At 42.9% G+C, this 13,762-nt stretch overlaps 1 protein-coding gene across 5 annotated transcripts in view; it reads left to right on the forward strand.

Moving 5' to 3' along the window:
* Positions 1-13,762, forward strand: part of LOC135520219 (ras/Rap GTPase-activating protein SynGAP-like) — a 90,803-nt gene that overhangs the window by 17,201 nt on the left and 59,840 nt on the right. For all 5 annotated transcript variants that reach the window (XM_064945617.1, XM_064945613.1, XM_064945615.1 and 2 more), the window contains exons 2-3: positions 4,844-4,980; positions 12,929-13,034. In XM_064945617.1, the coding sequence (XP_064801689.1) occupies positions 4,844-4,980; positions 12,929-13,034 (243 nt within the window). The remainder of the gene's footprint in view (positions 1-4,843; positions 4,981-12,928; positions 13,035-13,762) is intronic.

The raw sequence follows: 13,762 nt of genomic DNA on the forward strand, positions 1-13,762 counted from the left end.
GCAACCGTTATACCGCTCAGGAAGGAGACACGTTCTGTCTCCTAGAGATGAACGTACTTTGGTGCGAAAAGTGCAAATCAATCCAAGAACAACAGCAAAGGACCTTGTGAAGATGCTGGAGGAAACAGGTACAAATGTATCTATATCCACAGTAAAATGAGTCCTATATCGACATAACCTGAAAGGACGCTCAGCAAGGAAGAAGCCACTGCTCCAAAACTGCCATAAAAAGCCAGACTACGGTTTGCAACTGCACATGGGGACAAATATTGTACTTTCTGGAGAAATGCCCTCTGGTCTGATGAAACAAAAATAGAACTGTTTGGCCATAATGACCAGCATTATGTTTGGAGGAAAAAGGGGGATGCTTGCAAGCTGGAGAACACCAACCCAACCATGAAGCACGGGGGTGGCAGCATCATGTTTTGGAGGTGCTTTGCTGCAGGAGGGACTGGTGCACTTCACAAAATAGATGGCATCATGAGGGTGGAAAATGATGTGGGTATATTGAAGCAGCATCTTAAGACATCAACCAGGAAGTTAAAACTTGGTCGCAAATGGGTCTTCCAAATGGACAATGACCCCAAGCATACTTCCAAAGTTGTGGCAAAATGGCTTAAGGACAACAAAGTCAAGGTATTGGAGTGGCCATCACAAAGCCCTGACCTCAATTCTATAGAAAATCTGTGGTCAGAACTGAAAAAGTGTGTGCGAGCAAGGAGGCCTACAAACCTGACTCGGTTACACCAGCTCTGTCAGGAAGAATGGGCCAAAATTCACCCAATTTATTGTGGGAAGCTTGTGGAAGGCTACCCAAAACGTTTTTCCAAGTTAAACAATTTAAAGGCAATGCTACCAAATACGAATTGAGTGTATGTATACTTCTGACCCACTGGGAATGTGATGAAAGAAATAAAGCTGAAATAAATCATTCTCTACTACTATTATTCTGACATTTCACATTCTTAAAATAAAGTGGTGATCCTAACTGACCTAAAACAGGGAATGTTTACTAGGATTAAATGTCAGGAATTGTGAAAAACGGAGTTAAATTGGCAAGGTGTCTGTAAACCTCCGACTTCAACTGTATATATACACTACCAGTCAATAGTTTTGGCACACCTATTCATTCATGGGTTTTTCTTTTTTTTTTTACTGTTTTCTACACTTTAGAATAAAATTGAAGACATCTTAACTATGAAATAACACATATGGAATCATGTAGTAACCAAGAAAGTGTTCAAAAATAGCCACAGCCTGGAGGTGTGTTGGGTTATTGTCCTGTTGAACAAATAAATGATAGTCCCACTAAGCGCAAACCAGATGGGATGGCATATCGCTGCAGAATGCTGTGGTAGCCATGCTGGTTAAGTGTGCCTTGAATTCTAAATATATCACTGACAGTGTCACAAGCAAAGCACCCCCACACTATCACACCTCCTCCTCCATGCTTCACAGTGCGAAACACACATGCAGAGATCATCTGTTCACCTACTCTGCGTCTCACAAAGACACAGCGGTTAGAACCAGAAATCTCAAATTTGGACTCATCAGACCAAAGGACAGATTTCTACCGGTCTCCCACCCATTGCTCTTGTTTCTTGGCCCAAGCAAGTCTCTTTTTATCATTGGTGTCCTTTAGTAGTGATTTCTTTGCAGCAATTCGACCATGAAGGCCTGATTCACGTAGTCTCCTCTGAACAGTTGTTGTTGAGATGTGTCTGTTATTTGAACTCTGTGAAGCATTTATTGAGCTGCAATCTGAGGTGCAGTTAACTTTAATGAACTTGTCTTCTGCAGCAGTGGTAACTATGGGTGTTACTTTCCTGTGGCGGTCCTCATGAGAGCCAGTTTCATCATTGCGCTTGATGGTTGAAGTTCTTGAAATTTTCCACATTGACTGACCTTCATGTCTTAAAATAATGATGGACTGTCGTTTCTCTTTGCTTATCTGAGCTGTTCTTGCCATAATATGGACTTGGTCTTTTACTAAATACGGCTATCTTCTGTATACCACCCCTATCTTGTCACAACACAAAGCATTAAGAAGGAAATAAATTCCACAAATTAACTTTTAACAAAGCGCACCTGTTAATTGAAATGCATTCCAGGTAACTACTCATGATGCTGGTTGAGGGAATGCTAAAAGTGTGCAAAGCTGTCATTAAGGCAAAGGGTGGGTACTTTGATGAATCTCAAATCTCAAATATATTGTTGGGTTACTACAAGATTCCATATGTGTTTTTTCATAGTTTTGATGTTTTCACTATTATTCTAAAATGTAGAAAATAGTTTAAAAAAAAGAAAAGCCCTTGAATGAGTAGGTGTGTCCAAACGTTTGACTGGTACTGTATATAAAGATCCCTCCATGCCCTGGCCTATATTCACAGCCTAGATTTTGTGATTTGGTCAAATTCTTAATGATATGTGAGTGTATATGAAAACCCCTAGGAGGCTCAGTCACAATAGACACTTTGACTGTGAGTCCATGAGTGAAAAGTGACTTAGAGGTTGAAATCAAGGTTATGTAATCTCTCTTCATATCGACAATGACTCATACCTTGGATTCTACCACTGTGATCCCCTTAATAGGCTTCGCTTGTTTAGCAACTCATTTATATTTCAAGAGCAGCTTTATTCATAATTAAACTTGAATATAAAACATAAACTCAGCTGTATTCGCTACAATTAGACAGATTGCCTTTTGTGCTTGCCTTCCTACTTGGTGGGGATACAAGTGTGAATATATGTGAATATAGTGAATATTTGAGAAAGCTTTTTTTGTAAAATAAAGGTTCTGACATGGTTGTTTGGCTGAAGTAGGCCTATTTTCAGGGTCGGAGTGGCTCTGTTTTTGGCATAGTGTCAAATGGACAGCATGGCACGCTGCGGTGAGTGTGCCGACTGTGCCGTGTCTCAGCCGAGTCAGGGCCTGTTACATCATTCAACCTGCAGGGGCCTTTCCTTTCCCAAACATGGGGAAATATGCAAACGGTTAAAGTGTGCTGTCTGGAAAGTGAAGAGGTAGACACTAGATAGCCGTTATTTGTACCATCTACAAGATGTATGGGTAAGGGTTAAATAAAGTGTGTTAGAGGGTCTCTGGGACTTGTACAATCTGCAGATATGATGTGTGTGAATTGTGAAAACAGTCTTGGTGTGAGGAGTGGGGAGTGGGGAATGTCACTTTGGCTAACCTCTCGTTGAGGGCTTGTTTCCGGCCTTGTTGAGGCTGTCTGGAGTGAGAATAGTGTTGAGATGTTTGCTTAACATTCTGGTTGACGTAAAAACGAGGCGAAGGGAAGGGATATCAAAAGAGATGAAAACATTAACATAGCCCCTGACATAACTTAGAGGGAGAAGAGAAAGAAATATGAAAGAGGGGAACATGGAAAGAGACTGGAGGAAAGACGAATAGGAAGGTCAATACAAGAAAGACATGAAGTAATGGAGACAGATGAGAGAAGGAGAAGCAGATGGATGGGCAGAGTGAGTAGGAGTGATGAAGAGACACACTAGGAATTGGAGACTACGAAAGATAGTGAAAAAGACAAAAAGCCATGCTTTGGTTATTTCTGAGTGACCTAGCATCATGCGGACTGAAGCCAGAGCTTGGCTAATTGACTCCAGCAGTTGTAGTGGATCACAAAGCTTATTTTGCTCTGTTTCATGCCACGGCCCTTCTGCTTCAGGACCCAGGGTCTGTCTGAAGAGCTGCCTGTCTGTTACGGCCGTCTGGTCAGAGGGGGAACCTGGGGACGAACAAAGGCGTGTCCAGGGCAGAGGGATTATGAAACTGATGGAATTAGCGATGTAGTATGAAGATATGGTCATTTAGCACAGGGTTTTCTGAACTTTCTGGGTCCGGGGACCCCTTTTGTGATAGCAAATCCATCAAGGACCACCTTACAACTGTAACACAACTCGCAGTGCGATAAAAATGGCATAAAAGGAGACGTTTTACTGTGCTGTCTGCAGTGCATGGCTGGGCAAAGTCTCGACCCCAGGGAAGGAACATTTAAATAGCCCGCCACGTGGCATCGAAGATGTTTTTTTTCCCGTTTTCAAGCTAATTTCATGCAATTCAATTTTTTCTTATATCATAGGCAGAGAGAAAACTTTTCCATTTTAAAGGTTACATTAAAGTGTATTCATGTTCAAAACAAAGAAGTATTGAGTTGAAAAATGAATAATTGATGGATATCCCTGTGAGCCTCCCAGGCCTTGTTGCCCATGGTTAGTAAGAACCTACATTGTAGATGAATAATAATGACATTTTATTGTATTAGACCCTCTAAACGAATCCCTGGGCCAAAATTTGTTTAATCGATTATTGTAACAATATTAATTGAAAAAAATATATATATTTATTTTATACATATTTAGAGATCTGGCCACGGCAATACCTCTTCCGCAGACCCCATTTTGGGAACCTCTGATGTAGCAGACCCTTTCATCCAATCCTTTTATCCACATTTTAGTCTATGGTTACAAATCGTAAGAATAATTCAACTCTGTAGAAAGTGTGTGATTTTCTCTGAATGAGTGCATTGATTGGTGAGTTATTTACTGCGTAATGGACCAGTCCTAGATGAATTTGTCCACTTCTTTCATTGAGCATTGTTGTTATGCGTGAAATGTGGACAACATGTGAAGAAGTCACATTGCATTTTCAGTGCTTTGGATTCAACAGATGCGGACGTACCAGCTTGCAAACATAAACAAGTTAACGTCAACCATCTGACGACGGGCATGTTCTGGCATGTCCTCCACCGTCGAGTCACCCGAACTGACCCCACTCCCCTCTCTCTGTCCCTCTCCCCTTCTGCTCTCTCCTCTCCAGATGCGAGGTGTGCCGTCCCCCCCTCCTATCGCCCCCATGCCCCTTCCTTTGCCGCTCCCTCCTACGACCGCCCCGACTGGAACCCCCGTCTCTGTGTGATCTCCGGAAATCAGCTCTACATGTTGGACCAGGAGGAGGTACTTATCTACTGCTGCACACACTATAGAAATACAATCCCAACCATCACCCACCCATTGACTTGAAAGGGGATTACTGTTCTAGGAATTATATTTCTACCTATTCTACCTATTAAATGACATATCCAAAAAAGGATATCACCACAATTGACCCTTTAGGCATGTAACTTCATTTGACATGACCTGACTTTACACGGTATGCTGAGTACATTACATTGCCAATAAACGTTGTCACTGTTTTAATCCCTGAGGTTTTCCCGACCACATGACCTGACTAGGAAAAGCTCTGGACCGGGGTCCTAGATATGACACAGTATCTCATGCACATGTTGGTCCTGAAAGAGGCCAGTGTTCATATTATACACTCAACGCAGGTGTCCTGAGACACTGTCGCTTAAGGCTTGCTTATGGGAGGTCCAGTCCTGCAACTATTGTTAGCTTAGAAATTTGTGGCAAACAACTTTGGCACCAGTGTGCCTCTATACAAGTAGGTCACGTCTGGCTAAGATGGGCATTGGGGCCAGTAACTGAAAGGTCGCTGGTTTGAATCCCCGAGCCATCAAAAGACACATTTTGGTTGAATGCGTTCAGTTGTGCAACTGACTAGGTATTCCCTTTCCCATCTGAATGCTGATCTAGGATCAGTATACCCTTTAATTCATAACAGACATAACACGATTACATGACCAGGTGGGACCTGATTCTAGATTAGCACTCCTACTCTGAGACACTTTAGGAATACGGGACTTTTTCAACCTGACTATTTATTGGTAATTAAAAAAATAAATAAACTGCTATTACTTAATATATCTTACTAAGTAGAGATTCAGCCTGCTAGCTTAGACCAGAAGGGGGTACTATTCCTTCACTTTTGTACCTGTATCAGCTTTGGACTGGTCTCTTTTTAAATGTAGACCTTGTAGACAGATTTACAGATTGATATCCAATAAATGAATCCTAAAACCCAACAAAACACATAGAGGTTTTACTTACACACTTAAAATCTATTACACTGCAATAACAGTGTCCGTATTACATTTGATTGAGAGTATGAGTCTATTAACGACTATGTAATGATGTAACGGAGTACCGTAGCGTTACTTGCAGGGTAGCTTGATGCCAATATCTTTAATTCTCGTCACTCAGAAGGAGGATAAAGAACCTTATGATCCAGATAAGGGCCTTTTCAGCTATGGAGCGATGAGAAGAAGGCCCAGGTCAATTAATCAAAGGCTTATCCCTGTCTAATTGTGCCAATGAGGCAGAAGCTTTGAATGGATTTGAGGCAGACCTGACGTGGCGATAGCCACCACCTCGGAGAGAGGATGAGAGGCGATTAAATATTCATGCCTGTCACTCACCTCATGCGGTGCGAGTCTCTCTCTCTCTCTCTCTCTCTCTCTCTCTTTCTCTCTCTCTCTCTCTCTCTCTCTCTCTCATACACACACGCCTCACTTGATTCTATTCGATTCAAATGCTTTTAGTGGCATGACAAAAAGCAATCATATGTTGCCAAAGAGGAGATAAGGTGGAACAGAGGAATATATATCTCTCTCACATTTGATTTCTCAGGCTACCTCTCCTCCCTCTCTGCTCCCTCCCTCCCTCTCTCCCTGGAGTGACTGACATGGCTATCCCACAGACCTGCTCTCTCCTTTCTTTCCCAGGCAGCTCCATTGAGATGCCACTCTGTTTTGTTTTGTGAATGACATCCGTCAAAAGACCCTTTTCTCTTCATTGCGACTTCTTCAGTCTCAACTAAGGGGCTGCGTGAGGGAATAACAGTGCTCTGGAGGAACATGTGAAAAATATCTGTCACTTCACCATTGTGCTCTTCTGTGCTCCCATATTTCAAATGTGCTCTATTCACCTCGGTAAACACTACAAGTGGTGAAAACTGGTGATGTTGAAAGCTTGACTTATGCATAGTCTGAATTAACGTAGTAGATTAAGAGTGTTCCCTTTCATCCATGTACAGAAGTCACTATACCTTCTGTTCAACCCTATATTGTTTGTGTAGCTTCCCCTACTTGCATACTCTCCATCTCAGAAGTCAATCTTAAAAGTGAACACCACACAATCCAACTGAACTTCACTCCCTAACATAATAAGTCCATGCTGCACTGCCATTGACAGTAGAAGAGCCCTGACCACTTCCCAGTGGGCTGCTGTTAGCTCTCTGTGCCTGTGGTGGGAGTGAGAGGATCGACAGTAATGGCTGCCACTGATGTGAAGTGACAGAGCCCCGCACTGTGTGCACCAGACGCCACGCACCAGTGCCCTGTCCTCCAGTCATGTGCCCAGGCATCGCTCTCCCTCCCACTGTGCACCAGTGTTATGCAAGCAATCAGAGGGCACTACTTCCTGCTAGCACAGCGCTAGCATTAGCATGTTAGTATCCTCTCTCACTACTACTGCACATTAGCATTAGCCTGCTAGGCTAATTCAAAATAAAGGGAATTGGAACAGGATTTGTCTCAGTATCAATGCATGGATGGAAGGAGTCATGAGGAAGAAGCTCCTTCATTTGACCAATAAGAAGGCTCAATGCACTGTATGTACATTGGCAAATCCTAAGGTTATTTAACAAGCACTTTACTGCCTTTTAGCATCTGAATAACCATTACGCGCAACTGAAATAAGCCATTTTCAAAAGGTCACCCTTATACATATTAGGGGTTATACACTGAGTGTACAAAACATTAGGAACACCTTCATAATATTGTTTTTCACCCTTCTTTTGCCCTCAGAATAGCTTCAATTCGTCAGGGCATAGACTTTACAAAGTGTCCAAAGTGTTCCACAGGGATGCTGGCCCATGTTGATGCCAATGCTTCCCAAAGTTGTGTGAAGATGGCTGTATGGGTGGTGGAACATTCTTGATACACACAAGAATCTATTGAGCCTGAAAACCCCACGAACGTTGCAGTTGTTGACACACTCAAGCCTGGCACCTACTACTATAACCCTTTCAAAGGCACAAATCTGTTGTCTTGTCCATTCACCCTCTGAATGGTACACATACACAACCCGTGTCTTAATTCCTTCTTTAAAGTGACATCAATAAGGGATTATAGCTTTCACCTGGATTCACCTGGTCAGTCTATGTCATGGAAAGTGCAGGTGTTCCTAGTGTTTTGTACACTCAATGTAAACTTGCTTTTTATCAATGCAATTTGATTCATTTGCCTGGCTATACATGTGTATTGTGCATTTAAATGGAGTTGATCTAACATTCCAACTGAATGCAGGTATTGTGGGAAATGTCCACATAGGGGAGTAGTGGGACAGCTCTTCCACCAGTGCTTTGCAGCATGCTCAAATTTTACAGACAAACAATGAAGATCAACTTTGGATTGGAATTTGGTCAGATTTAGTACTTAGGGATGCTCTCTAAATGCCCTCTTTTCTCATTCCAAGATGCCAAATATGGTCTTAAAATCCCTCTGTTTGAACGTTTCTCTCTGATTTGATCACATGCCAGTTGCTGTGTCCAATGCCTGAGGCGAGGGGAGGGAACATCTGTCAGTGATAGGATGTTATCGAGAGACTTGAGGACAGACAGTGGTGTTGGCCAACCGTTTGTCATACTTCCAGGGACACAGAGGCTGGTGTGTGCGTGTTTGTTTGTGTGCGTGAATGCGTCTGTGTGTGTGTGGGTGTGTGTTTGTGTGTGTGAATGCGTCTCTCTGTGTGTGTGTTTGTGTGTGTGAATGCGTCTGTGTGTGTGTGCGTGTGTGTTTGTGTGTGTGAATGCGTCTCTGTGTGTGTGTGTCTGTGTGCGTGAATGCGTCTGTGTGTGTGTGCGTGTGTGTTTGTGTGTGTGTGCGTGTGTCGGGGGCAGAGGTAGTGGACTCAACCGCTGTTTGATCACGACTCCGTTACAAAGAATTGGATTCACACCTGCCGCTCCATTAACCCGCACCCCCCTCCCTAGTCACCCCACACACACACCACCCATATCCCCCACCCAGCCTACCCATCACAGCTGGGCCAGTAGTGACATATGGTCCAGGCAGCCTGCAGCATTGCTCAGCTCTCCATACCAGCCCCCCTCTCCTCTACCTCAGGTCTATGGCTTTCATTCTCCCTTTACTCACCCACAACCCACCATCCACCCCTCCTTGCAGTGCCTGAGCACAGTTATCTGTCTATTTCAGTCTTAGCCACTTCTGCTCCTACTCATACCTTTGACTACAGTTTGCTGGATGCCGAAATCCAGTACAATTGACCTTCTTGTTAGCTATTAGAATGACCTTATGAATGAGCTTATCTCTGACAACACTCAAGGGAGCCAAGGTCTGCATGCCAGTATTCAATCTATTTTTCAATTGAATGAAATGGATTGTTGACTCGCCCATACAAAAACCAGAATACCCAGAGACAGAAACTACAGAACAGAAATTGGGAAACACTGCTATACTGCATTACAATTACAGACATTTATAGACAATTAGCATGCTTTCTTGCTCCCTGCAGGTTTCAAAGCTAGACCACTGCCCCTGTGTGAGTGTCAGTGCGGGCCCCACCTGCCCTCTGTCTGGTCTGCCAGTGTTGTGTGCCAACCTGCCATGTGTGCCCACTCATGAGCATGGCTACCAGGGACGGTGCCAAGGCCGTGTCAAGTCCCCAGCTGCAGCGCCACTGTCCTAACCAGCTCCCCCTCCCTCCCCCACCCCCTGCCAATCCAAAACTGCCACGCAGGCTATAAATAGCACCCAGGTGTTCCCCCTCGCAACCAGAAAGGGCTGTGTGTCAGGGTGTATGTGTGTGTATGTGTGTAGGGGGGTCTTTTCCATGCACGTGTTGTGATGAATTATGTCTGAATGGGGACACAGTGGGGATGAGGGGGGAGTGGGCTAACTGTGTTCAAGTGAACATTATTGTGGAAATTACCATGTTTAGCATGCCATGATAGACTAGTATTTATGTAGGGTGTTTGAGATCAGTTTTGAGTCAGAGTTTAATGTGATCTAACGGCCTCTCGGGCTGCTCTGTGAACTTTTTCAGTTCTTATTCCTAGTCAAAGTCACTACTCTCATTGAAGAAACTCCATGCCTTAGACTCAACTGAAGTCCGGAGCAATTACTTATTGATGAAGTGATACTACACTTAGATTATCATAGCATTTAGCACTTACAGTATACTGTATATTGATCACATTTCTTTATATTACTATTTTATGTGTAACGATACATTTAATTAGATAAGTGCTCGTGAATGCAGAAAGGAGCTCTGGTGCAGCAAGGAAACAGGGTAGAGAAGAGTAGATAGATACATTTAGGGATGTGTCTGAAGTCTTGTGAATGCATTTATCAGTTAATTATCCAAAAATATAGCAACTATTACGCTTATGACAGTGTAAAAGGCTTGGAGACAGATGGCTCATATTATTAACATGTTATAGAGAGTATACCTGTGTTCGAAGGGTTTTCCTAGAGTGTTATGGTCCAATAATGAAGTAAATTAGATTATATTGAGAAATAACCAAAAGAATGTGGATGTTATAAACACATGTTAAAATTTGGTCTGACGCATTTTTAACAGTGAGCTCGCAGTGCATCATAAAAATATATATAAACAGCAAAGCAAGGTCTTTCCGTGCATATAATTGCTCATTTAAAGGGCAGGCGATAAAGAAACAAGCGTGTATGCATGGGGCTGCTGGACTCGTAGAGATTGGGTGTCTTATAATACATGTTTCATTGAGGAACTCATTCCGTAACTGGCAATATATCTGTCCTCGGCGTAAGATGCGTCTCACAACATACTCATTAGTATGCCCTAAGTGGAAAACACGAGCATAATCAAATACACACTTGATTTATGGTGTGTGTATCCCTGATTACGTAAAAAAAAAAAGAGGAGGTAAACGTCAACAAAATGAATCCTGCCACCGATAGCGCTGGGAGATGTCTTCCGGATTACTGGGCTATGGGGGATTGTATGGAGTGCTGTGCTCTGTGCTGTGCATCCACTAGATATGTCCAGCGCAGTAGACTGCATGTTATGTATGTTGGGGGGGAGGGGGGGGGTACTGTCGCCTGCAGTGGGTGTATATATGTGTTACACTTTTATGTCACCCATATTGTGCTGGAAGCCCTGCTACATTTCTATAATATTACAGCTGGTCATACTGTTAAACGTGGTCATGTGACCAGCCAGTGACCCTCACACACATACAGTACCAGTCAAAAGTTTGGACACACCTACTCATTCCATGGTTTTTCTTTATTTGTACTTTTCTCTACATTGTAGAATAATAGTGAATACATAAAACTATGAAATAACACATATGGAATCATGTAGTAACCAACATAATGTTAAATCAAAATATATTTTATATTTAAGATTCTTCAAAGTAGTAACCCTTTGCCTTGATGACAGCTTTGCATGCTCTTGGCATTCTCTCAACCAGCTTTATGAGGTAGTCACCTGGAATGCATTTCAATTAATAGGTGTGCCTTTTTAAACGTTAATTTGTGGAATTTCTTTCCTTCTTAATGCATTTGAACCAATCAGTTGTGACAAGGTAGGGGTGGTATACAGAATATATCCCTATTTGGTATGGGAAGAACAGCTCAAATAAGAAAAGAGAAACGACAGTCCATCATTACTTTAAGACATGAAGGACAGCCAATCCGGAAAATGTAAGAACTTTGAAAGTTTCTTTAAGTGCAGTCGCAAAAAAACATCAATCGCAATGATGAAACTGGCTCTCATGAGGAGCACCACAGGAAAGGAAGACCCAGAGGATAAGTTCATTAGAGGTAACTGCACCTCAGATTGCATCCCAAATAAATGGTTCAGAGTTCAAGTAACAGACACATCTCAACATCAACTGTTCAGAGGAGACTGCGTGAATCAAGCCTTCATGGTCTGAATTCGCACACACGCACTCACACACGCTCACACGCACACTCAAATTCCTTATATTAAGCAAACCAGACAGCACAATTTTCTTGTTTTTTTACGTTTACAGATAGCCAGGGGCACACTCCAACACTCAGACGCCATTTACAAATAAAGCATTTGTGTTTAGTGAGTCCACAAGATCAGAGGCAGTAGAGATGACCAGGGATGTTCTCTTGATAAGTGTGTGAATGGACCCTTTTCCTGTACTGCTAAGCATTCAAAATGTAACGAGTGCTTTTGGGTGTCAGGGAAAATGTATGGAGTAAAAATAACATAATTCTCTTTAGGATTATAGTGAACTAAAAGTAGTCCAACATATAAATAGTAAAGTAAAGTGGAGATACCCAAAAAAACGACTTAAGTACACACACACAAATCAGTGCTATACCATGGATAGCCATATCATATTTAGCTTATGTTGACTGGGCTCAATTGTTTTTGGTATCTTTTAGTTGCCACTGTATTCAACTAACCATTAGCAGAGGTGATTTGTTTCTGTTGAAATGTAGAAGTTGAAATGGTGCTGGAATAGTGGAGGCAGCTCCTGTTTCCTTTTTGACTTGCGGTACCTCTCCATGGTTCTAAGTCAATAGTTGTTTAAAAGGTCCAAAAATGTCAGAAACATTAACTGCTTGACCCAACTGTAGGTCATGTAGCTGTTTGTTACAGGCTAAATGCTTTGAGGACTCCCCCTGACAGAAGTTGCTCTCTGGTTTTGTGATGAAACAAAGGTGTGGTTGAATTTATTCTGCCACTGTGTCTTCTAATTGTCTCTGCCTTTAGGCCTACATATCATGGCGTCAAAGCATATGAACTAACAGGTTCAAAAGCAAACAATGTAATTATCACAACACATACAGTAAGTTGTAATATGGCTCTTTTTTCATGGCTTAGCTTCCCTAGTTATTTTTGCCCACGCACCACTACTGCTCAGTGATACACATTTCAAGATACTATCCATTATGGTCTTCAGAAAATATAGCCTAATGCATTGTGCGTATTGACCTGACCTTGTCTCTCTGTGCATATGCAGGTACACCCTTTGTTGATGCGCGAGCGGCGCTCCGAGTTGCACAGGAACAAGCTGCTGCGGAGGACAGTCAGCGTTCCTGTTGAGGGGAGGCACCATCCAGAGATGGGTGAGTAGGCCCTTCTCTCTCTGAATTCTTTCTGATAGAAATACAGTCAATAGAATGGCCTTGGAGCCTCTGACCATAAAGCACAAATGTAATGTTGTACTTCCTGCTTTACTCTTATGGGGACCCCCGCAATGGTTGCCAGTCCAGGCCCGTTCTACTCCTTCTAGTTCTGTGTTTCTGACTCTACCTGTCATGGGCTGCTCTTACCTTTCTCTGCCTCTCTACTTATTATATTGTGTGATTGTCTTTCTTACTGACTCTCTGACTCGTTGTCTCTGCCTCATTGCCTTACTCCACCTCTCTCACTCTGCCGCATGTACAATGTCTCAGCATTGATACACTCCCATCGTCCACGAGGGCAACTCTCCCCACAACAGTCTTGTGGGGATACTGCAATAGGCCACTCACTCCGTATATGACATGAACCTGTCCACGTCTGACACAGCACTACTCTCCTATAACGGTACAGGCTACACAGGCCTACTGACTCCAGAAGAGTGATGCTCATCACACTCTAAGCATGTCTATGGTATAGCATATGTTATCCAACAGCCTTCCATTGAGAACCATCTGCAGTGAGAGCCTGAGGAGTGAGAGCCTGAGGAGATGCCCATAATGAATGAGATGGATGCCCCCCCGGCGGCCAAGGCCCCCCAGGCAGCCCATTAATGAGCTGATTAACAGAAAGCTGTCATGCTGTCATCAGAATTCCACATTTACAGAGTCAC

Source organism: Oncorhynchus masou, chromosome 29 (genome assembly GCF_036934945.1).
Source record: "Oncorhynchus masou masou isolate Uvic2021 chromosome 29, UVic_Omas_1.1, whole genome shotgun sequence".
Taxonomy (NCBI): Eukaryota; Metazoa; Chordata; class Actinopteri; order Salmoniformes; family Salmonidae; genus Oncorhynchus; species Oncorhynchus masou.